This window comes from Lepidochelys kempii, chromosome 2, assembly GCF_965140285.1.
Source record: "Lepidochelys kempii isolate rLepKem1 chromosome 2, rLepKem1.hap1, whole genome shotgun sequence".
Lineage (NCBI taxonomy): Eukaryota > Metazoa > Chordata > Testudines > Cheloniidae > Lepidochelys > Lepidochelys kempii.
The window spans coordinates 1,939,960-1,965,875 of record NC_136381.1 but is presented as its reverse complement, the minus strand read 5'-3'; the positions used below and the strand labels follow the sequence as shown (position 1 = coordinate 1,965,875).

Genomic DNA, 25,916 nt, shown 5'->3' with positions numbered 1-25,916 from the left:
GACAACAGCCATTTAGAGGTCGAAGCGGGGCCGATGTCTTGACTTAGTCCATTTGGAAAGCAAAGAGGAGACCTGGTGTTCAGGCTCAGTGCAGAACCCAACCCAGAGGGGTCCCCTGGAGGGTGGATCCTCCTCATCTTTGTATCAGGCTTTGACTAATCAATAGGTCTGACCAGTAGGTGTCTGGTAAAGTTTCCTAATCAAATACACAAGGGGTGGGCAGGAAGCATTGTGCAGAGAAGAGAGGCGAGAACACACACAAGGCAGGTGATGGCGTGGGAGAAGCACACCTGGGTTTAGGATGGGAAGGAGAACAGGGGAAAGACAGGAAGGAAAAGAGGGGTTCTGTTTTTAAACATTAAAATTAACCATGCTAGCCAGACTGACTGGCTACTACAGTAGCCGTGGCCCCCAACCTCCTCCTTCCTTTGAGATGCAGTGACCAGGCTGGTACAGGTTCTCACCCAGCTGATTTGTTTACTCCTTGGGCCAGCCATGTAGTTTTCTCAAGTCCCACCTTGCTATTGTCAGGAAAAATCAGGACTTTTCAGGTAACCCCAGAGAAGGGCCTAGACCCTTCATGTGGGATTTCCAGGAGCGCATCTCCAGCGTGGGATGCAGGGCTACCCTTCCCACACCTCACTTTGGGTGCCCGTATTTAGTGTCCCCTCCAGCTTCCCCTGGGCCCTGCAGCAGAGGAGACTTCTGCCAAATGGGAGCCATTCAGGCATTTTAATCAGTGCCAGTGTGAAGAGTTTGGTGAATTTTGAGGGCTTGCACTTGCTGCCTTCATATCCTTTTACGCACCCAAAACCAACACGAACATCCCAAATTCATCATTTGAGTTAAAGGAAGAACATGCTTCCCACCCTGGGGCACGCTGCTGCCAGAGTCCCTGTAACACAGCTGAGGCCCTGGCACGCTGAAGCCCAGGAAGATTGATCTGCAGGTACCTGGAAGTTTCCTTTCTTACAGAACTAAGGTCCACAGAGCCAGCTTGCCCTGGCACACAGGGTATGTCTACACTGCCCACTCGGCGCAGACCGACTGATTTGAGCCCAACCCCCCTTCCATCCACTCACAAGTCTGTCCGACTCAGGTCGGCAGGCGCACAGGACCAGAGTCCTGGGACCCTGCTGGGGAGAGGGTCAGAGCCAGAGTCTCACTGTGACCCTGGGCCAAGCCCTGTCACACTGCAGCTCGAGCCACAGACCAAGTCCGAAGGGCTGCACAATGCAGCACTGATGCAGAAGCACGGCTGGGAGACCCTGGTCCAACAAGCATAAGCCCAGGGTTACAACGCAGTGCGGACGCTCAAGTGCGGGCTTGGGAACGTCAAGTCCACAAGCCAGAGACCCGGGTTTTCAGTGCAGTGCTGCCACACCCAGAGGAGAGATGGAAACGGACATGCAAAGACAAGGTCTGGTTCACTAGGGAAGTGATAGCCGTTTCTCCATGGCAGAGACTGGGCGAGCTTTTTCTGGGATTCAGGAAAAGGGAATATGAAGGATCCTGGCTGTGGAAGGGGTCTCAGCTGGAGGGACCTTGTAAGGATAGGGCATTCGTGGGCTGCCAGGTCTTGTTCCACCCAGAGCTGCATGCAGGGGTCTGCAGCCACTAACAGCTCCGTGGGCTTTAGCAGGTTGAAGATAGGAAGATGCATCTACAGCTGCCCGGGCTCTGTTCCCTGCGGCCTCCTTCCCATCACTACTCACTAGGCAATTGGCAGGGAGGCGACCCACAACCAGTTACCCCTGGACATTAGCAATCCCAAATCTCTTCACATTAGTCACCTGACCTTTGGTTCCCAGTTGTTTAGCTTTTAGCTCCATTGCTAGGCATCAGCCCCCCAGCGTGCTGGGCCTTCCAGCCCTGACCCAGGGCAAAGCCCTCTCTCCCATGCTGCCCCTCTCCACAAATATCTAAAACGCTACCTTGCCCTTGATGGCTACAAAAACCGTGACAAGGGTTAGGCCTCTGGTGCACAGAGGCTTCTGCAATGCCATGCTGGCCAGTACGGTCTCCTTGGATCCAGGCCGAGATGGGAGTACCTCTGGTGTTTTACACTGCCACTGTATGCTCTTTCGGGCAAGGGCCATTTCTCTTCTGTTTGTACAGCACCTAGCACCCTGGAGTCCTCAAGCCCTGATGAAGGTGCTATGGTAGAGTACACACCATGAATCATGTAATTCCACTAAGTCAATGGGGCAAGCACAGGCTTCAAGTCAAGCACGTTCCTAAGTGCTTTGCTGGACCATGCGAGAGCCCGCAGCCCTTGGGAGACCTCAGCACCTTGTGTATGACAAAGGCTGTGTTCTCTGAGGAATGAGCACAGGACTGGGGATCAAGAATGCCCAAGGGGTGCTCCATGCCTTGATACCAACTCGCTGACCTTTGCCCAGTCACTGCCCCTGGGTGCTGCAGCTTCCCTGAGGAAACAGGGGGAGACTGAATGACCTTTTGCAAAGAGGGGGAGCATTGATGATTTGCAAGACGCTGAAGATATTTAGCACTTAGTGCTAAATGGCAGCACTAGACGAGAGAGCTTCATTATACTGGAAAGACAAGTCACCTGCATTATAACCAACTTCCTCCTGGTGGACTCAGTGGTGACTAGCCAGGAACTGCGACCTTGCAATTCTATCAACAGCACTGACTCAAGCACCAAATCGCTGGCTGAGTGAGGCACAAGAGGGATATTTAAAGGAGCTTCACTCACAGCTTCAAATATTTTTCCTCCTCACAGCAGCTTTACCCTAACTCCTTGGGAAACCTGCAAGGATGCATGAACGCTGTTTGGCAATTTCCATTATGCTTCAAACTGTTCAGTGCATCAGCATTCACTTTCAAGGAGCCCACTGGACTGCGTTAGTCAGCACCGGAGAGAGATTTTGATTACTGCATTCTAGCAAACTCAGAGTCTCTCCATATCACTGTGTTATTCCAGCAACAAGAGCTAGTTTCCAAGACTAGCTGTGCTGCAGAGCGGGGTCACAGATCTCCCCCCTGCAGCCTGAGGGCCATTCAAAGGTTCTGCCTGAATCCATTTGTTCCCAATGCAGAGCTGCCCCAGCACTGAGGCCCCTGCGCTCACACATCAGTGAGTGGGGGATGCTGCGGTGGCCAAAGAGGCTGCTCGCCCAGCAGAGTTGAGAGCAAAGCTGCTGCATCTGGCAAAGCCTTTGAGAATAGATCAGTGCTCGCACAGACCTGCCCTTCTCTTTTCAGCTGGCTGATGAAGGAAGCCACAAGTTTGAAGCATCCTCTACTGGGATATTTGAGACTACAGTTTCACCTCCAGGTTCCTGTGATGACTACGGGACTCTGTCTTGGGCCGTAAGACAGTAACACAATAGCCCAGAAAAGCCTAACGGGGCAGGTGGTTACAAAGCAACTGAACAAAGATGCAGACGTAACCCACCAGCCAGACACACCAAGAACCACATCAAACTTGACCCAATGTGCAAGATTGCCAACAGAACGCAGGCCCAAAGCCTGCTCTCAGCTCTGTGGGCAGCTCCAGCTGGCGTCAAAAGGAAGACCCAGCATCGGCGTCAGCTACAGCCGACAAGCACGAAAAGCTCAGCTCATCTGTTGGCCAGACCCAGACGCTCTGACCCCCACACCCCACCCCAGCTGTAGGCTCATGTTTTCCACTCTGGCCCCCCCACTTCACATGAAGTGTCACTGAGCGGAGGCTGTTGGCGAACTCCCAGGGATGTTCAATTCTATACATCTTCAGTAAATTTCACTGAGGCAAAAACCTCACTGAAAGCCAAGAACACTTGGTCTCCTGCCTCGGAGAGCAGTTTTGAGACCAGTGAGCTCACAGTACAAGCCCCCCCACTCCAGAAAACAGTTAATAAAGCTCTTTGGGGCAGGACTCAAGTTTTCTGAAGTACTTTGCCCATTTTAGGTGCAGAGATAATCGGCAGAAAGGAAGAGCCGGGAAATCCCGGCCCAGTGATTACTTTGTTCAGAACTGTGACTAGGTAAAGGCATAAGTTTAGTTCACCTCCTTGAGGGATGGGGAGAAAGAGGAGGGTTCCTAGGCCTGTTGGAAGTAGATTTGGGGGAGAAAATGCAGCAATGGTGCTGCCATAATTTTGAGATTAGGACTGATCCGTCAAGCTTTCATTCAAGTTCTCCCACCTCAGTTGGCAAAAGGGGACATTCCTCACCCCCTACAAAGAGCCATTTTAGTCCTGTGCGGCTTGCCCCCCCAAAATTCGTCACCCCTCCACCACTCACATCCTTGCCCAACACGTCTCCACGCTGCCCTCAGCTAGGAGAGAGTTCAGACTCCTTGTCCACTGCCCTCAGTCCACCAACTGCAACACAGAGACCACATCCCGAACCAAAGATCCCACTGCTTCCTCCTCACCCATTCTATAGGGCACTGAGCAGGCAAGAGGGCGGAATGGACCTGGGTTAGATTCAAGCCAGTGCCCTAGAAATGAAAGGCTCAGTATCCTACCCCTGAGACAGCCATCTCCCAAAGCCAAGTCGTTTAAAATACTGCAGTTCTGCTCTGAAACAACCTTCCCGGCCTTCGGGCCGAGTCTTTCCTTCATAGGATGAAGTAAGTTCCTTTATAGTGAAAGCTAAGGGAGATACAGCTCCCAAAAACAACCCTTCAGAAGCCATCACAGCCTCAGTAAAAAGGAACAAGCCACCTTACCATAGCAAAACACAGACTTCATGTGGTCCTGTTTGGCCATTCCCAACATTGGCAGCATGGTCCCAAGGATGGAATTTAAGAAAGGCACCATCCCAAACACTGCAAGGGAAGAAGAGAGAAAGATATAGTGGAGCAAGGTGAGTTGAGGCCGGGATCCTGTGGAAGAAGGATATGTAAACATGTAGTTGAAGACTGCCTAAGAACGCATATGTGGAGCTGATCAAATGAAGATTGAGCAAGCAACTCGCTTTGGCATCTAACATTGGAGCCCCCGACTCTGCAGCCTTGACAATCTAATGGGGTTTGCATGCTTGTTCTGAAGCACAAAAAGGGCAATTTGGTGATAAAAAGGAAGCTGCTGATTTCAAGAGCTCAGGTACAGAGCCTACAACCCCAAAGTTATAAATGGAGTTTCAGCAGCTAGCAGCCCCTCAAGTGCCTGGAGTTGTATCAGTTTAGACTGCCCCCAAGATGCAGGCTTCTGACCAGTCAAGAGCCACTTACTGCCAGACATTTCATTAGCCAGCAGATCAATTTGGAAAACAGCAGATAGGCAGGGGCTTTGGAATCTGTGTAGCCCAACAGCAGGCTTGGTTTTAGTGAGGCTTTCAACACAGTCCTATGGGACATGCCCATAAAAAATTAGGGAACTGGGTTGAGATTAGATTACTAGAATGGTGGATCTCAAGCTTCCCAGACCACTGTGCCCCTTTCAGGAGGCTGATTTGTCTTGCCTACCCCAAGTTCCTGCAGAATCAAACATACAAAAGTGTCACAACACACTAGCACTGAACAATGGCGGACTCTCTCCTTTTTACCACTAATTATAAAATAAAATCAACTGGAATACAAATATCGCACTTACATTTCAGTGTATAGTCTATAGAGCAGTATAAACAAGACATTGTCTACGAAATTTGAGTTTGTCTTGACTTTGCCTAGTTTTACAACAGGCTACATAAAAAGCACTAGCGAACATCTAGATGAGTTGATGTATCCCCTGGGAGACCTCTGCATACCCCCAGATCCATTGTACCAGAAGATAAGAACATAACTGCCATACCTGGTCAGACCAATGGTCCATCTAGCCCAGTATCCTGTCTTCTGACAGCGGCCAATGCCAGGTGCCCAGAACAGAACAGGGAATCAAGTGATCCATCCCATCGCCCATTCCCAGCTTCTGGCAAACAGAGGCTAGGGACACTTCAGTGAAATAATCTCAGTGCTTCTATCAGTGGGGTGGGGGCAGTGTGACCAGCCATGCCAAAAAGTGCAGAGGTTCTTCAGTGTAAGTTCATGTTCTTTGCAAACTCTTCAGTTTGCACCTTGATTAAATGGTTCTGACAAACTCTATCCCTGCCCATCCTGGCTAATAGCCATTGATGGACCTATCCTCCAGGAACTTATCTAGTTTTTTTTTTTTAACCCTGTTAGTCTTGGTCTTCACAACATCCTTTGGCAAGGAGTTCCACAGGTTAACTGTGGGTTGTGTGGAAAAAAAAATACTTCAGGGAGGTTTAAAAACCAAAGAAAAGGAAGTATTTTTTTCTACACAATGCATAGTCAACCTGTGGATCTCCTTGCCAGAGGATATTGTGAAGGCCAAGACTAACAGGGTTCAAAAAAAGAACTAGATAAGTTCCTGGAGGATAGGTCCATCAATGGTTATTAGTCAAGATGGGCAAGATGTGTGAACAATTGGTTCAAAGCTCAAGCTCAAAGAGTAGTTATCAGTGGCTCACTGTCAGACTAGGAGGGCATATCTAACGGGTCCCGAACAGACCCTGTGGGACCAGTACTCCTCAATATTTCCGTTAATGACTTGGATAATGGAGTGGAGAGTACACTTATAAAGTTTTTGAATTATACAAGCTGGGGGGGGGTTGCAAGCACTTTGGAGAACAGGATTAGAATTAGAGAGGATCTTGGCAAATTAGAGAACTGGTCTGAAATCAACAAGATTAAATTCAATAAAGACAAGTGCAAAGTACTACATTTAGGAAGGTGGGGGGGAATCAAATGAATAGCTATAAAATAGGGAATAACTGTGGCTAGGTGGTAACACTGCTGAAAAGGGAAACATGGGGGTTATAGTGGATCACAAACTAGGAGTCAAGCCTTTCTTGCCATTGCATCACATGAATATTCTGGGATGTATTAACAGGAGTGTCTATGTAAGATAAGAGGTCACTGTCCCACTCTACTCAGTACTGGGGAGGTCTCAGCTGCAGGACTGTGTCCAGTTCTGGGCCCCACACCTTAGGAAAGATGTGGGCAAACTGGAAAATCCAGAGGGAGCAACAAAAATGATAAAAGGTTTAGAAAACCTGACCTAGGAGGAAAGGTTTAAAAACTTGATAAGTTTAGTGTTGGGAAAAGACTACTTATCCAGTGCCCCCTCAGCTGTATGTGCTGAGGGCTGTTCTAAAAAGAGGACAGAACAACTGTTCTCCATGTCCACTGGTGGTGGGAAGTAGTATTGGGCTTAATCTACAGTAAGGGCGATTCAGGTTAGAAAGCTTTTAATATCTAACTCTAGGGGGAGTTAAGCTCTAGACTAGTCTAAGGAAGGTTGTGGGATCCCCATTGCTGGAGGTTAAGAACAGGCTGGACAAACACCTGTCAGGATGGTCTCTGTTTACTTGGTCCTGTCTCAGTGCAGGGGACTGGACTAGACGACCTCTCAAGATCCCTTCCAGCCCCACATTTCTGAGTCTAGGTCTGCCCTCTCCACTAGTGATGCCCTGCCCTAGAGATATGGTTTCTAGCTGATCACCAGGTAGCCTGTAAGGAATGGCTGGAGACAGCAGCACAATACTAATAGACACTGCTCGACTTTCATGACTACTTTGCCCACAAGCAGTGACAGGTCGTAAGAGCGCACATCATGATTTAGTGTCACTTGTGAATTCCACATATTAACCTGGATTTGCACGATATGGATGCTGAGTGTGGAAGGTGGCTACCTGCTACTCAGTGAAAGCTCAGTGCTCAGAGCACTAGACAGAGGCCCAAAAAGGGGGTTGGAGAGACTCCCAGAGGCAGAAAAGGGTCATCCAATTCTTCGGTTTCAGAAGAGGAGCAGCTGTGCCTGACCACCGGAATTAGAGACCGCGTACAGGGCACTTCCAAGTACTTGCATAGTCTCACTGGTGCCTTGTGTGGCCGTACATCCTCTTGGGCAAGTAAACCTCCAGGATACAGAGGGGGAAACTGAAGGCAAAGCGGTTACGTGTCCTGCCCAGGGTCACAGCAGGTCAGTGGCAGAATCAGAAGTAGAACCCAGATCGGACTCCCAGGCTCTCGCTCCAGCCACACTGAGCTAGTGACTTCGCTGCCGTGCTCCAGCAAGAACTGGAGAATCCCTAACTTTCAAGGACACTCTGGACCACACCCCGAACTGCTGCAAGGCAGACCCACAAAAAGCTGGTGCAATGTCTGCCTCCAGCTCCACTCAATCGGAATCCTTGTGCAGCAGCCTCAACTTCTCAAAATGGGGCTGTCTGGCCTTTAATTTACCAAGGGCCTGGCTTTCAGCCACCATGGACTAAAACAAACAGCCAGGCAGGACAAGTTCTGGAAAGCACCACCACCACGGGCTCCAGGCATGGTCTCCTCAGCCCATCTGGAGGCAGGAGAGGCACGGTAAGCTACTGTATAGCAAACAAGTAAATATTCCCCCCTTCGGATTAGAGGGTTGAACCTGCAGTGCCTCTTCCTAGCACAGACTTTCCAAACCCTCTGGCTGTACAAAACCCAGTTTTGAGTGAAATCCAGTGTGGTAGTTTTTTTTTTTTTAAAATAGGAAGTATGCCAACTGCATTAAACTTCTTTGCAGAAGTTCACCACACCATGGAGGTGGCATAGTTTATCCTGGGACTATACCAGCTGAACTGCTCTCAGAACAACTCTTCCCACAAACAAGCGGTATCTCCACATTTACCCCCAGCCCATGGAATCACCTGCATCTCCAGTCGTCCTCTTCCTAACAAAAAGGTTAGCTGCAGATAGGGCAGATAACCTACCGTTTGACACAGAGAGGTTTGCAAAAGTCTGCATGATGAAATAATGAGGCAGGATCCCTGGCTGAAATTTGGTCAGCACCTCCTCCATCACTTTGTTGATAAAACGCCTCCCCGCAGCAACCAGGACATTGCTTGCTGCTTGCTGCCAGTCATAAATGATTTCCTACATCAAACAGAACAAGACCACATTCAACAAACAGTTACAGATCACTCCTGCAAGATGTTCTCCGCACAATAGTTCCTATTATCAAAGGAGAGCATATGCACTTTCCCATGCTGCCTGGTCAACTCAAAGTTTGCAGGACAGACCACATATACAGAAAAATGGCAGATTTGGGGGCAGGAGGGCACTGGAAAAAAAAGTCAGTCCCCAGGCAGAATGCATGCCTACCTGGGCATTTACATGACACCCCCTGGAATAGCAGCTGCCTGTCATGCTCATTACAGTGTGCATACAAACAATTAACAAGCCAATTAAGATTTACACACACAAAACTAAACATCTACCCAGATATGCAAGTCTGTGCAAGACTAGAAGACCGACAATCCCAGGCTTTTCCTGAGCACCTAGAGCCCCTTCTGCCACTCAGCTGTGGTCACTTAAGCAAGGCTAAAGGGATGCCAAAGGAGAGAGACAGGCCCACCACATCCAGAAGGGGAGTGGCAGCAACTGACGTGACGCAGGGAGGAGAGAGGGGAAAGAACGAGGAACGGGTCAGAACCCTTGCAGCTCCTAACTCCAGATCAGAAATGGATACGGTAAGGAGACAATATAGGAGGAGAAATGGTGGGAAGCATCATGGAATGAGTCAGACAGATAAAAAATACAGTAACTCCTCGCTTAATGTTGTAGTTCTGATCTTGAAAAATGCTACTGTAAGCGAAACAATGTTAAGCGAATCCAATTTCCCCATAAAAATTAAATGTAAAGGGGGGGGTTAGGTTCCAGGAAAAAATTTTTTGACAGACAAAAGATTTTTATATATATATATACACACACACACACATATATATATATATATACACACACACACACACACAAAGTTTTAAACAAACAATTTAATCCTGTACACTGCAATGATTGTGAAGCCTGGTTGAGGTGGTGGAGTCAGAGCGTGGAAGAGGGTGGGATATTTCCCAGGGAATGCCCTACTGCTGAATGATGAACTAGCACTCTGCTGAGCCCTCAAGGGTTGTGGTTAATGTAGCCTCACATGTTACAAGGCAGCCTGAATGGAGGGAGGGAATGGGCTTGTCAGCACTCGTTCTCCACTTGTAAGTTAACTCTCTTCGCGTGCCAGTATATTTATGCTTGTATCTGCAATTTTCACTCCATGCACCTGAAGAAGTGGTTTTTTTACCCACGAAAGCTTATGCCCAAATAAACCTGTTAGTCTTTACGGTGCCACCGGACTCCTCGTTGTTTTAGGGAACTTAGGGGAGCGGGGAGCTGATAGGGGGCTGCCGGTCCACCCTGGTTCCAAGCCCCCACCAGCTAGCTCCAAAGGGCTGCTCTTTCTGCCAGCAGTGGACAAAGCAGGCAGCTGCCAAACAATGTTATAAGGGAGCATTGTGCAACTTTAAACGAGCATGTTCCATTGCTAATCAGTTACAGAACAAGTTAACCGGGACGACGTTAAGTGAGGAGTTACTGTAACAGAACTACCTACAGCTTCCAGCTCATACCTTTGACTTGGTCATTTCATTGGATGCCAGAAAGATAACGATTTTGGCCGTGCTTTTGTCCAGATAAGCAATGTTATTCTTCACGACCGCTTCCATTGCCTTCAGGATTATTGTACGGTGGGGATAAGCCATCTGAGGAAGACAGAGCCACACACAAGTCCCAACGCTAAACACAAGTCAGACCATCAGCTAGATCTCCACCCGAACAAAGCGCTCACCACCCTTTGAACAGTTTCAGCCTGTACGAGGGGTCTGCAGTGCACACATTGGCCTCAGCAGAGAGCCTTGGGGGCACCCCCGGTTAGCTTTGGCCATGCTGAAAAGCTGACTAGTCCTACTCTTCTCTGCCTGTTTCTGATACGCGACAGTCCTTACCTCTCTGTTAGCACCTCTTAGACCAGTTAGTTTCTTGAATAGACTCTTGGGAGCAGCTTTGACAGAGATTTTTTTTAGAGTCCCAATGATAGTAACCCATATCCCTTTAGGCATTGCTCCTGCACTCCCCCCAGCCGTCCGCTCAGGTTACTGACAAATCTCCTGATTGGTACTGCAGACGGACGGGATTCTTTCTGCATCCCGGCCCTAAAGGCAGAGAGCAAAGCCATACCTTTTCATGCTGCCGCAGATATTCATCACAGGAGTTTAGGATCTCTTCAGGCTCGCTCTCTCCCAAGTAGCACAGAGCATTGTAGATCTGTTCTTGGACTAATGGGTCCTTATCAGTAGTGGCATCCATCAGTGTTACGGCAAGTTCTGAGAAAGATACCCTAAGCATGAAACATGCTTTCCAACACCAACACAGGAACCTCTCTTCCTAGGAGAGAGGGAAAAGCCACTGCTGCCCCTACCACAGGCACATCTGTTCTCCCACGAGCAAGTGGCAAGCCAGGACTCCCAGCTTTCCTTTCCTCTGGTCCACAAGAGGCCATGGCTCTGATGGAACATCCCTGCCACAGCACCTGCCTCCCAACCTTCAACTCCTCTGGGGTGAATCGCTCACCTCCACCCCTTCTAAAAAACCCCACACCTGACCCCTCCCTCACCTGAGCAGGGTCCAGAAACACAGTTCCCCCAGCATCCCCATATATGTTTGACAGTTCCCAGTTAAGCCCCCTTTATCCAGTGCTGAGGCTCCACTTCTCCTGGTGGTTCAGCGACCTACATTCTCTCCAATTAGAGAGCTCTCAGCTCCTATTTTGTCTTAAGGCAGCTTTCAACACAGCTGGCTCCTCACTCACCTCTTAGTTTAACTTTGCTTTTTGAGAAGGCTACGTATGTGGTTACAGCCAAGTGCAGAGTACAGACACTGCATGGGTACGAACAGCACAGCTTAGATGAGCAACGTGCCTGACACACTCAAACCCCCAGCATACACATCCTACGGGCAGGCTCTCGACACACCCAAGCAGGGTCTCCCACACCTACGCTCCTATTTTTAGGCAGCCTCTGCCTTTCACCAAGGCATGTGGCAACACATGCACTGGCCGTCTTCCACATGCAGCCCTCAGTGTAGACAGAGCCTTAATGGATCAAACACCAAGTCTCTTTGCAAAACAGGTTCCATAGCCCTTCTCAGAACCCTCTCCAGTTTTCAGATACCATTTGTGAGTTCCCGCTGCAAAATCCGTCAGAGAATCCCCTTCTCAATATGGACTTCACTATCAGGCTGCTTAGCTTTAGCTCCCAAGGCTGTAAGGGTTGAGCCATCTGTAGCACTGGAGGAGCTTAGAATCAGGCTGCACAAGAAGCTCTCAGGAAAGAAACCTACACTGGCTCTCAAGGGATGAGCTGAGGGGATCAAGGAGGACTTTTCTGTCCCTAAACTTCTGTGATGCCCAAGTCTTCTTAACCTGCTGATATCCCCTTTGATTAGCCCTGTCTGGAAGTGCAAGGAGTCCAAGTCAATGCTCTGGCAGCTGGCAAGAATGGAAGGACATCCATAGCTGCAGGGGCAACAGACCTGGGACCAACATGCCCAAAAAGCCAGTTCAGGAGCTGAAAGGTAGGCTGCAGCACCCTGCTTTGGAGAGCAGAAATCCACCACCTAGAGGGCATTTTATAAAGAGTTATTTACTGCAGAAGGTCCCATTAGGGCTCCTCAGGCCCCATCTCAAGGATGGTCTGAAGATTGGGCTCAGGGAGAGGGCACCAGCTAGAGATTCCTACTTCAGCCAAGCAGGTACACTTGTTACTACCTTTATGGCTTGTGACCAGCATTCCCCCAGCAATGGCACGCAGCACCAGAAGCATGCAGACGTTCAACACCAAAGAGGTTAACTGTAGTTTGAGGAGAAGCAGTGTATTTCTCATCAAACTGAATTAATCCAAAGATTATTCATTGGCAAAGGCTTTGAAAGGTCAGTGATGTTAATAAGATCAGATGTACAGCAGCAGCCTCCCTGCAAGCATCCTGCATGAAGCCAGCAGCTCAGTCACAGACCAGGAAGGATGGCTGCTAACCTTTAGAGCCAGTCGATAGGAATGTCTATGGAATTAAATCTGTAGACACCAGGGTGGGCAGAACGGAAGATTACAGAAGAAGTTCTATGGTTAATTACTCTCATTGTTAAAAATCCAGACTAATTTGTCTAGCTTCAACTTCTAGTCATTGGATTGCGTTAGACCTTTCTCTGCTAGAATATCAAATATTTGTTCCCCATGCAGGTATTTACAGACTGAACACATCACCCTTAACCTGCTCTTCTTTAAGCTAAATAGACTCATAGGAGTCAATCTAGCACTTTTGAACATTTTTACAAAGCTTATTCTCATGACTCTTCTCTGAGCCCTCTCCAGTTTATCAACATCCTTCTTGAATTGTTGATGCCAGAACTGGACACAGTACTCCAGGAGTGATCACAACAGTGCCAAATACACAGTAAAATAACCTCTACTCCTACCTGAGATTCCCCTGTTTGTCCATCCCAAGATTGCGTTAGTCCTTCTGGCCATAGCATCACAATGGGAACTCAAGTTAAACTGATTAGAATCATAGAATCACAGAATATCAGGGTTGGAAGGGACCCCAGAAGGTCATCTAGTCCAACCCCCTGCTCAAAGCAGGACCAATTCCCAGTTAAATCATCCCAGCCAGGGCTTTGTCAAGCCTGACCTTAAAAACCTCTAAGGAAGGAGATTCTACCACCTCCCTAGGTAACGCATTCCAGTGTTTCACCACCCTCTTAGTGAAAAAGTTTTTCCTAATATCCAATCTAAACCTCCCCCACTGCAACTTGAGACCATTACTCCTCGTTCTGTCATCTGCTACCATTGAGAACAGTCTAGAGCCATCCTCTTTGGAACCCCCTTTCAGGTAGTTGAAAGCAGCTATCAAATCCCCCCTCATTCTTCTCTTCTGCAGGCTAAACAATCCCAGCTCCCTCAGCCTCTCCTCATAACTCATGTGTTCCAGTCCCCTAATCATTTTTGTTGCCCTTCGCTGGACTCTCTCCAATTTATCCACATCCTTCTTGAAGTCTGGGGCCCAAAACTGGACACAGTACTCCAGATGAGGCCTCACCAATGTCGAATAGAGGGGAACGATCACGTCCCTCGATCTGCTCGCTATGCCCCTACTTATACATCCCAAAATGCCATTGGCCTTCTTGGCAACAAGGGCACACTGCTGACTCATATCCAGCTTCTCGTCCACTGTCACCCCTAGGTCCTTTTCTGCAGAACTGCTGCCTAGCCATTCGGTCCCTAGTCTGTAGCTGTGCATTGGGTTCTTCCGTCCTAAGTGCAGGACCCTGCACTTATCCTTATTGAACCTCATCAGATTCCTTTTGGCCCAATCTTCCAATTGGTCTAGGTCCTTCTGCCTACCATCCGCACCAAATCCTTTTCAGAGTCACTGCTTCCCAGGACAGAACACCCCATCCTGTAAGCATGGCCTGCAATCTCTGTTCCTAGGTGGTTACATTTAGCCATATTCAAATGCATATTGTTTGCTTGTGCCCAGCTTACCAAACGACCCACATCAGGTTGTATCAGTGACCTGGCTTCTTCATTTACCACTCCCACAATGTGCGCCATATCAGCAATCTTTACCAGTGACGATTGTTTTCTTCCAGGTCACTGATGAAAAGAAGTTAAGTAGCCTTGGGCCAAGAACTGATCCCTGGGGAACCCCACTAGAAACTCACCCACTCAAAGCTCCGTTTACAGTTACATGGGGGTCTATTATGTAGTTCTCTTTAAGCACTGTCCAGAGTGCAATTCACACAGAGGTACAAAATAGGACTCACTGAAGCTCAGACTCAGATATTTAATACCCATCAGCTGGCCAGGTCCAACCTTGACAGTCAGCTTCTCTTGCTTGCCTCTCAGAGAGCTCAAACATGAGGCATTTTGCCTTGACTCAGTCTCTATTACCTACATTTCCCCTGGTTTCTAAAAAGGAGGCATTTTTCTAGCTTCTTGGTCTTGCACCAACTGTCTCCAGATTAGCAAGTCTGCCCCGTACTCAATTTTGCATATAGAAGCTTTGCCAAGTTTAGCACGCAAGAACATAAAGCAGATTATCTGGATCCTGCTCCCAGAGCAAATCAGTGTGAATCAGATAGGGCTAGACTAGGATAACAGAAACCACACAAGGTTTGCTCACTGCAGAGAACCAGGTAACATTCCCTACTGCCCACGCTGTTTTAAACATTGAATCAGCCATACGAAGCCTGTTCTGAGGTAGCCCATAGGCATCTTCTCAGATACCTGAAAAGAGGTGCTCAAAATACACCAGGACAACAGGGAGTCTAGGGAGGCTCTTTGTGCCGCCCAGCAGAAGGTGCAGGTCGGAACTCCAGGCCCTTCTGCTTGGAGCCAGCAGAGGCGTTTTTGCTCTACCCTCAGTTGAGGACGAAACCACCGTCCGTCTTCTCTGTAGCCCAACAGCACATTCCAGCGGCGCTGGGGCTGCACAGCAGGAGGGCAATCCAGGCCCTGAGGACTTGGGAGTGGGGCACAAGCAGCAAGGGCTGGGAAGGGAGGACATCCTATAGTTTGACTTAGATGGCTCTGCGCAGGTGGGCCAAGGACGCTGGGTTAGTGAGATACAAACCGGTAGCAAACAGGAGCAAACCGGTAGCTACCAGATTTGGAAAAATGCCACCATCCTGGCTGTCAGACTCTCTAACTAGGCACACTATCTTGCTGGCCTTGTGCCTAGTGGACAGCCACTAGGGCAGGCCGCTCTTTCTCCAGAGTGGAAATTGTTCTGGTCGAACCCAGCAGTGTGTACTACTCGTCCAGAGTATTCCTCCCAGCATGCATTGCCTTCCCTCTATTAACACTGAATTCTATCTGCCCCTGGGCGCCCCTCTTGCCTAGATTTGGGTCACAGATTAAGACCAGAAGGGACTATCGTGATCATCTAGTCCAGGGGTTCTCAAACTTCATTGCACCACGATCCGCTTTTTACAACACAAACTACTACATGATCCCAGGAGGGGGGACTGAAGCCTGAGCCCGCTCGAGCTCCAGTGCCTTGGGTGGGGAGGCCAAAGCTCAAGGGCTTCAGGCTGAGCCCAGGGGCCTGTAACCTGAGCCCCACCATCAAGGGCCAACGCCCTGGGCCCCAGTAAGTCTAATGACAGCCCTGGTGACCCCACCCTGGGGTTGAGACTCACCCTGGGGTCCTGACTCAGAGTTTGAGATCCACTGGACTCTAGTATCCTACTTAAGAGGCCATCAAACTCCACCCAGTAATTCTTCTATCAAGCCCATGGTTTCTGGTTGAGCTAGACTAGAATATCTTTTAGAGCAGAGGTGAGCAAACTACGGCCTGCAGGTCACATCCAGCCCGTAGGACTGTCCTGCCCGAGCTCCTGGCCCGGGAGGCTCGCCCCCTGCCCCTCCCCCACTGTTCCCCCTCCCGCGCAGGCAGCGGGGCTGCGAGCTCCTGCCGCTCTGAGCAGCACAGTTGGGGGCAGGGAGCGGCACGCATGCACAGTGGGGGGGGGGGGGGGGTCGGGTAGGGGGTCCCCGGGGGCAGTTGGATGGGGTGGAGGTTCTGGGTGGTGGGGGGGATTGGATAGGGTGTGGGAGTCCTGGGGGGCCTGTTAGGGGGCAGGGGTGTGGATAGGTTGGGGCAGTCAGGGGACAAGGAGCAGGGGGAGTTGTATGAGTCAGGTGTTCAGAGGGGGACAGTCAGTGGACAGGAAGTGGGAGGGGGCAAATAGGGAGCAGAGGCCAGGCTGTTTGGGGGGCACAGCCTTCCCTACCTGGCCCTCCATACAGTTTCACACCCTGATGTGGCCCTCAGGCCAAAAAGTTTGCCCACCCCTGTTTTAGAGCAAAACAGCCAATCTGTAATTGAAAGTGTCAAGAGCCTGACGATCTACCACTCCCCTTGGCAAGGTGTTCCAGTAGTGAGCTACCCTTGCCGTCCAAGAATGTGCCTTGCCAACTCCCTCAAGTTTCTCTAGACCTAATTAATTAACCACCATAACCAACAACATCTACAGGTTTACACTACCTCATGGTCCACTCCTGTATCCTGCTCAATACTAAACACCCAGGGGTGGACTGTTAGACTCCTGCCATTTATCTGCAGCACTGCATCTAGCAATGCAGGGCCTACATGGCCCTAGCCAGGGATCAGCGCCCCACCGTACTCAGCATTTTGCAAGCATGAAGCAGACCGTGCCTGGGCTGGAGACTTCAGCAGCTCGTGTGGTGATAAGATGCAACAGGCGAGAGAGACATGTGCGGCAGAGGGGTAACAAGGTAACAGTGCAGACAGATCTGCTCCCCAAACTAATCATAGGTGGCCACCAGCCCAGCCAAGCTCAGATGGGGTGATTTACTGGCACCAGAGCAGAGGTGTGTGTGATTGAAGAGGATATGGTGGTGGCTTTATGACCAATGTCAGGGAATTTCACTCTCATACAGTCTTACAGATGGGTAAAGTACAACCATGTTTGTGGGAGAAGTAACCAAGCAGGTGATCCAGCCTCTCTGTGTCTTGGCCAGTTTCTAGTCCACATCAGCACTTAAACGCTCACCGCACAATGACTTCATTTCTTTGACAGGTTTCAGAGGAACAGCCGTGTTAGTCTGTATTCGCAAAAAGAAAAGGAGTACTTGTGGCACCTTAGAGACTAACCAATTTATTTGAGCATGAGCTTTCGTGAGCTACAGCTCACTTCATCAGATGTTTACCGTGGAAACTGCAGCAGACTTTATATACACACAGAAATCATGAAACAATACCTCCTCCCACCCCACTGTCCTGCTGGTAATAGCTTATCTAAAGTGATCAACAGGTGGGCCATTTCCAGCACAAATCCAGGTTTTCTCACCCTCCACCCCCCCACACAAATTCACTCTCCTGCTGGTGCTAGCCCATCCAAAGTGACAACTCTTTACATAATCAAGTCGGGCTATTTCCTGCATAGATCAAGGTTTTCTCACATCCCCCCCACCCCCATACACACACAAACTCACTCTCCTGCTGGTAATAGCTCATCTAAACTGACCATTCTCCAGGTTTAAATCCAAGTTAAACCAGAACATCTGGGGGGGGGGGGGGTAGGAAAAAACAAGAGGAAACAGGCTACCTTGCATAATGACTTAGCCACTCCCAGTCTCTATTTAAGCCTAAATTAATAGTATCCAATTTGCAAATGAATTCCAATTCAGCAGTTTCTCGCTGGAGTCTGGATTTGAAGTTTTTTTGTTTTAAGATAGCGACCTTCATGTCTGTGATTGCGTGACCAGAGAGATTGAAGTGTTCTCCGACTGGTTTATGAATGTTATAATTCTTGACATCTGATTTGTGTCCATTTATTCTTTTACGTAGAGACTGTCCAGTTTGACCAATGTACATGGCAGAGGGGCATTGCTGGCACATGATGGCATAGATCACATTGGTGGATGTGCAGGTGAACGAGCCTCTGATAGTGTGGCTGATGTGATTAGGCCCTATGATGGTGTCCCCTGAATAGATATGTGGGCACAGTTGGCAACGGGCTTTGTTGCAAGGATAAGTTCCTGGGTTAGTGGTTCTGTTGTGTGGTATGTGGTTGTTGGTGAGTATTTGCTTCAGGTTGCGGGGCTGTCTGTAGGCAAGGACTGGCCTGTCTCCCAAGACTTGTGAGAGTGTTGGGTCATCCTTTAGGATAGGTTGTAGATCCTTAATAATGCGTTGGAGGGGTTTTAGTTGGGGGCTGAAGGTGACGGCTAGTGGCGTTCTGTTATTTTCTTTGTTAGGCCTGTCCTGTAGTAGGTAACTTCTGGGAACTCTTCTGGCTCTATCAATCTGTTTCTTTACTTCTGCAGGTGGGTATTGTAGTTGTAAGAAAGCTTGACAGAGATCTTGTAGGTGTTTGTCTCTGTCTGAGGGGTTGGAGCAAATGCGGTTGTATCGCAGAGCTTGGCTGTAGACGATGGATCGTGTGGTGTGGTCAGGGTGAAAGCTGGAGGCATGCAGGTAGGAATAGCGGTCAGTAGGTTTACGGTATAGGGTGGTGTTTATGTGGCCATTGTTTATTAGCACTGTAGTGTCCAGGAAGTGGATCTCTTGTGTGGACTGGACCAGGCTGAGGTTGGTGGTGGGATGGAAATTGTTGAAATCATGGTGGAATTCCTCAAGGGCTTCTTTTCCATGGGTCCAGATGATGAAGATGTCATCAATATAGCGCAAGTAGAGTAGGGGCTTTAGGGGACGAGAGCTGAGGAAGCGTTGTTCTAAATCAGCCATAAAAATGTTGGCATACTGTGGGGCCATGCGGGTACCCATAGCAGTGCCGCTGATCTGAAGGTATACATTGTCCCCAAATGTGAAATAGTTATGGGTAAGGACAAAGTCACAAAGTTCAGCCACCAGGTTAGCCGTGACATTATCGGGGATAGTGTTCTTGACGGCTTGTAGTCCATCTTTGTGTGGAATGTTGAAGAGTTCCCAGAAGTTACCTACTACAGGACAGGCCTAACAAAGAAAATAACAGAACGCCACTAGCCGTCACCTTCAGCCCCCAACTAAAACCCCTCCAACGCATTATTAAGGATCTACAACCTATCCTAAAGGATGACCCAACACTCTCACAAGTCTTGGGAGACAGGCCAGTCCTTGCCTACAGACAGCCCCGCAACCTGAAGCAAATACTCACCAACAACCACATACCACACAACAGAACCACTAACCCAGGAACTTATCCTTGCAACAAAGCCCGTTGCCAATTGTGCCCACATATCTATTCAGGGGACACCATCACAGGGCCTAATAACATCAGCCACACTATCAGAGGCTTGTTCACCTGCACATCCACCAATGTGATCTATGCCATCATGTGCCAGCAATGCCCCTCTGCCATGTACATTGGTCAAACTGGACAGTCTCTACGTAAAAGAATAAATGGACACAAATCAGATGTCAAGAATTATAACATTCATAAACCAGTCGGAGAACACTTCAATCTCTCTGGTCACGCAATCACAGACATGAAGGTCGCTATCTTAAAACAAAAAAACTTCAAATCCAGACTCCAGCGAGAAACTGCTGAATTGGAATTCATTTGCAAATTGGATACTATTAATTTAGGCTTAAATAGAGACTGGGAGTGGCTAAGTCATTATGCAAGGTAGCCTGTTTCCTCTTGTTTTTTCCTACCCCCCCCCCCCCCCCAGATGTTCTGGTTTAACTTGGATTTAAACCTGGAGAATGGTCAGTTTAGATGAGCTATTACCAGCAGGAGAGTGAGTTTGTGTGTGTATGGGGGTGGGGGGGATGTGAGAAAACCTTGATCTATGCAGGAAATAGCCCGACTTGATTGTGTAAAGAGTTGTCACTTTGGATGGGCTAGCACCAGCAGGAGAGTGAATTTGTGTGGGGGGGTGGAGGGTGAGAAAACCTGGATTTGTGCTGGAAATGGCCCACCTGTTGATCACTTTAGATAAGCTATTACCAGCAGGACAGTGGGGTGGGAGGAGGTATTGTTTCATGATTTCTGTGTGTATATAAAGTCTGCTGCAGTTTCCACGGTAAACATCTGATGAAGTGAGCTGTAGCTCACGAAAGCTCATGCTCAAATAAATTGGTTAGTCTCTAAGGTGCCACAAGTACTCCTTTTCATTTCTTTGATGCTTCTTGTGAGGACCTTTGCCAGGAGGCTTTTAAATTGGTTTTAGGCACCAGCTCTCCTTTAACCACTTTTGTGGACAAGTTTGCAGATTGTCTATGCAGCTCCATATTACTGGATTTTATTGTTAGCACATTGTATTGCATAATCACAGCAAGCATACAGCCCTCTCCCTGAGCTTTGCTACAGCCCGTGTCTATGTCCCACTGAAGCAGATCAGATGCCCCACTCCATCTATTGCCATGAGGCAGAGGGAACACATGTCCCCTCACTTTGAGAGCTGAGAAAGAGGTAGGAATGTGCATGTTGCTTTCCCCCCTTCTCAGGTGATTGTAACAGCTCAGTCTTCAGTCACTCAATTTTAGGAATCATTTGTCTCCTCTCAAGGTCCCTTCCAGTCCTATTATTCTGTGATAGCCAACAAGGCTGTCAAGTTAAACAGAGCCAGACCTCATTAACTCAATATACTGCTGTTTACTGTAACACTCTTATGGTCCTACAGAAATTTTCAGTCCAAGCCAGCTTGAATGTTCCAGGAGCTCTAGATCTTTATCAACTGCTTTAATTCTAGACCTTTCATTATCCTGCACTCCCATCAGACACCCATGTTGTATATAATTAAAGAGCACAGCATGTGTGCTTATAATGCTAAAGATTTTTATTTGATGTTGTGAAGCAGTCACTCTGGCTGTAGTCAGAATCTGTAGCAGGAGCAGCTGTGCGCACAGGTAAATGGCAATGTTGAATCATTTAAAGGAGAGTTGCCATCTACCACAACTCTTGGCTTCCTCTTTTTGATGCTGAAAGATTCTATTTCCACATGTTTGTCTAGAGTCACTAGCCAATTGTCAGGATCACATTTTCTTCTTCAGAGGGGAATTAGTCCTCTGGCTCCTCCCCTCTTAGACTGTGTTCCTTGAGGTTAGGACAGGATTCTCAGGACAGGAATGTCAGCCAGAGAGCACATGGGAGTCATACCCCATTTACACCCAGGGTGAAGCCAGGTAGGGCCATCAGGGACAGGCTTATTATGCCTTGTGTAAAGGCAAGGAAATACATGGGAGTCCCTAAAAGACAAAAGGCACTGAAATAAATGAGACTCCCTGAAAGCCACTGCAGGGATAACCTCCTTAACACAAGTATTAGAGAGGACTGTGTTCCTACTATCTGAAAAGAGCCTAAGGAATGTTTGTTTGTGCATCCCAAGAACAAGGACTGTTGAAAATATGCAGATCCCAATGCAAGTCAGATCCCAATGCAAGTCAAAGCAGTTATTCCCCCACATCCGACAGCTTTATACCTCCTGGTTCTAGCATGCCGGCAGCAGGCACTTGTCTACTGCTGGATCAAAGCAACATGCACCCAACAAGACAGACCTGTTGTGAATAACCCACATGAGTGGCTATTAACATAATGGTACATTATGCTGTTAGAAACATTCCAGGTGGAGATCAGGATTTCGAAAGGAGCAGGTAAGGACTTGGTTATATTACAAGTTGCACTTTTTCTAACTTGTAATTTTCCAAATTTGTTAGTCTAAGGTGCTACAAGTCTTCCTGTTCTTTTTTCCACAAGAGAAGTCTTAAACTGTTTTTTTTTTTAAACTGCACAAATATCAGAGTTTACGTAAATCAGCAAGTCACTTCTCCACGGACTTCAGTCGATCAAACCAAGCCATGTTTGCATCCACCTAAAAAAATGTGCTCACAATTTCAGACATTCAATAACTGATTTTGGTTAAATTGGTGCAGTTTGCAATATAGAGAAGGCCAAAGATTCATTTCTAAATAGAAGAGTTAAGTGCAAAGGAGACTTGCCACCTCCACTCAGCCCTGCCAGGTGTACACACTTCTCCAGAGGCTATCAAAAAATTAACTTAGAGCCATGAGCAATATATTACAGTTTGATGCTATTATATCTCTTGCAAGTCACTCGCGAGACCACAGACAATGATGATACAGTGCCAATGGGCTCTCAAGGGAGCCCAGACAGTCAAGTTTAGTCCCATTTGGAACTGCTTCCTGACATGCAGATTAGACTGTGGAATAGTCTCCCTAGGGAAGTGGTGGAAGGGCCATCAGATGGGCCATTTAAAACAAGACTGGACAAGGTACAGACTCCTACTACAAGGAACAATCCTGCCCTGACCTCCAAGGGACAGGCTAGATGAGATCTTAGTTTATAGGGCTTACAGTAGGAAGCCAGAGGAGGGAAGGGAGGGAAATGATTCAAGGTGAAAAAACATAAGAGCACAAAATTAATGCTGGTGTCACAACAAGAGTCAGTCATTCTGCAGCCAGACAGCTGCCACCACGAGCAGGGGGCTCTGGATACCCACTGTAGTTAGCAACTTGATTTCAACTGTACTGCAGTGGATGGTCTTGGCCAGTCCACCTATGGGCCAATTATAGTTGTGGGTCCAGCCATTCTTTTGCTACCCTGCTCATACTCATTGTCCACAAAGAGCTGGGCTGATTTCCTCTGCTGCTGCTCCTTACTCTGAGCCTCCCCTCCACCACCAGAGACCCCACACCCCTCTCTCCTTTGTAATCTTTCCCCACTGTTGCAGTCTGGTATTGAGATGCTCAATACCATCTGCACCTGGAACATTAGCTCTGATTTAAAAGCTAAAGGAAGTGCCATGGATCTCCTGGCTCTGGAAGAGTGAGAGGTTACTATAGGGGATCCGATGAAGTGAGCTGTAGCTCACGAAAGCTTATGCTCCAATAAATTGGTTAGTCTCTAAGGTGCCACAAGTACTCCTTTTCTTTTTACTATAGGGGAGCGGACCACGAAACAGCCCTCAGCAGGGTGGCTGCCACGTATCCCGGTAGCAGTTCTTGGAGCAAGGGGGACAGTCTGAGCATGGGGGAATGAAAGAGGACCAGTATATAGTAAGGACAGGAGTTACACTTCAGAACAGCCTCAGATTCCCAAGCAAGAGAGCCATACCTTGAGCTAAACAAAATCAACACCAGTGTTTGACAGCCTGGAATATAGCTATTACCTCCTACACAGGGTGCATGCAGCTGCCTAATTATCTGATTTTAGATGCAGCGAGATATTTGAGCAAACTGGCGATGTGTTATTCAGCCTTGCTCTTCCTCGCTAAGGTGTTCACACTAGCAGAGCTCAGAACAACTCAACATCATTGGAATTGCCTTTGCTTCTCTCCATTACTCTATGTCCCTTTACTACAAGTCCCTGAAAAGATGAATTTCCCCTCCCCTCTCAGAAGATAGTCACGGTCAGTGACACAAACAAGGAGTCCTGCCAGCTAACAGGGAGCGTGTCACCTGAACTGTACAATACCCTCATTGGAAGTGCCCATTTTGGTGTAAGTATCTACCCAATTCAATCCAGGTTTCTTAGCCTGACTTCCACAAAGCAGAGCAGCGGGAGTAACCCGGCACTTACTTTTCACCCGCAACTCCGTCATGCTCCTCGTTTTGAGCTTTCCTGCCCACAGAGAGTAATTTGAAACTTCTTGCTCCTTCTCAAACAGGGAAGCTCCTGGGGAACCTATTTTTACGGTCTGTCTTTGCTCCTCTAGAGATCAGTTTCTCTTTTAAGAGTCTCTTGGACTAGAGGTTTGTAAGTCAGGAGCGTTTCACACCGTGAAGCATAGGATACTAGTCCAGTCACAGGGAAATAAGACAGTCTCTTCAGTTTCTTGTGGGCAGCTAACAATCTCCAGCTGCCTGATCTCTCCAGGTTTCTGAACCTCTGGCAGTTTCCTGATGGTGGGTAATCAATGCACTCTCCAATGCCATCATAGTTCCAAATGAAAAGCCTTGAGAGGGCGAGGCCGGAGGGAGAGCATGTGAAGTACTGTTCCCTACAGCTTCCTTCTTCTAGGCCTGCAAAGACAGAGACATTTCACAACATGACTTACAACAGACTTGACATACATTTATTTACCTATAACATTCAGTACTGTGTGTTCCCATCCAGCAACTGCTTCTATGCCTTGATTTCCAGAGTCCCCGCATTTCTTTTTTGGCCAGCGATAACAAGCCTGTCCACTATCATACTATCAGCCAGTATGGCTGCAGAAAGCATGACTACTTCAGAAAGGCCTAGGCTGTACTCATTTAAGTGACCTGCCTCTGAAGGGACCATGAGGATGGAAGCGACAGATATCAGCAGTCCAGAGGCCCCTGTTCAGGGGAAGTTTTCCGGATCTCTGCCTTTAAATAGAACCGCTTTGCCCTGCTTGTATACAGCAAGTGGCAACAGCAGGGCTTAAAACAAGTTTAAGATACATAAATGTGGAGAATCAAAGTCCAGGCTTGCCTTTGTACAAAGTAGCAGGGTGTATATATACATGTAGGTGCCACAGCACACATTGATTGTTTCTAAAAATACATATTGTAGCTTTGATCCCTTCTCTTCAACTGGGTCAGAACAGAACACCAGTCACGCTCACTCTGAAGCCTCCTTAACCATTAAGGAACGGTTAAGAGTTTCTAAAACACAGAATCATAGAACATCAGAGTTGGAAAGACCTCAGGAGGTCATCTAGTCCAATCCCCTGCTCAAAGCAGGACCAACCCCAACTAAATCATCCGAGACAGGGCTTTGTCAAGCAGGGCCTTAAAAACCTCGAAGGTAACGCATTCCAGTGCTTCACCACCCTCCTAGTGAAATAGTGTTTCCGAATACCCAACCTAGACCTCCCCCACTGCAACTTGAGACCATTGCTCCTGGTTCTGTCATCTGCCACCACTGAGAACAGCCGAGCTCCATCTGCTTTGGAACCCCCCTTCAGGTAGTTGAAGGCTGCTATCAAATCCCCCCCTCACTCTTCTCTTTTGCAGACTAAATAACCCCAGTTCCCTCAGCCATTGGCTTGCTATTTCTCTACCACCACCAAGTTTGTCTGACCAGGTTTACCTCTAGTGAGCAGAACACTCAGCTTCTCTCCTACCCCAGCACATGTTAAAGAATTGATTCTTCTCCCCACCTCTGTATAGTGATACTCATCTCAATGCAGATAATCTGGTCAAGAAGGAAACAGCAGCACAAGGGAGTGACCACAATCTCACTTGTGTTTAGGAAGTGGAAGTTTAACATTCACTATCTTACTGCCTAGGGCAACTTATCTATTTTGACAGGTTTCAGAGTAACAGCCGTGTTAGTCTGTATTCGCAAAAAGAAAAAGGAGTACTGTAATCGCGTGACCAGAGAGATTGAAGTGTTCTCCGACTGGTTTATGAATGTTATAATTCTTGACATCTGATTTGTGTCCATTTATTCTTTTACGTAGAGACTGTCCAGTTTGACCAATGTACATGGCATCATGTGCCAGCAATGCCCCTCTGCCATGTACATTGGTCAAACTGGACAGTCTCTACGTAAAAGAATAAATGGACACAAATCAGATGTCAAGAATTATAACATTCATAAACCAGTCAGAGAACACTTCAATCTCTCTGGTCACGCAAT

At 48.1% G+C, this 25,916-nt stretch overlaps 1 protein-coding gene across 7 annotated transcripts in view; it reads right to left on the bottom strand.

The window, feature by feature from the left end:
• MROH1 (maestro heat like repeat family member 1) overlaps positions 1–25,916 on the bottom strand; it is a 111,611-nt gene that overhangs the window by 81,191 nt on the left and 4,504 nt on the right. For 6 of the 7 annotated variants that reach the window (XM_073329839.2, XM_073329843.2, XM_073329838.2 and 3 more), the window contains 5 exons: positions 23,886–24,328; positions 11,000–11,145; positions 10,393–10,524; positions 8,707–8,869; positions 4,682–4,780 (listed from right to left, as the gene is read on the bottom strand). In XM_073329839.2, the coding sequence (XP_073185940.1) occupies positions 4,682–4,780; positions 8,707–8,869; positions 10,393–10,524; positions 11,000–11,145; positions 23,886–23,907 (562 nt within the window). In that variant the 5' untranslated portion in view covers positions 23,908–24,328. Of the gene's footprint in view, positions 1–4,681; positions 4,781–8,706; positions 8,870–10,392; positions 10,525–10,999; positions 11,146–23,885; positions 24,329–25,916 lie in introns of those variants that run through there. The other variant, XM_073329842.2, reaches the window with a different exon arrangement.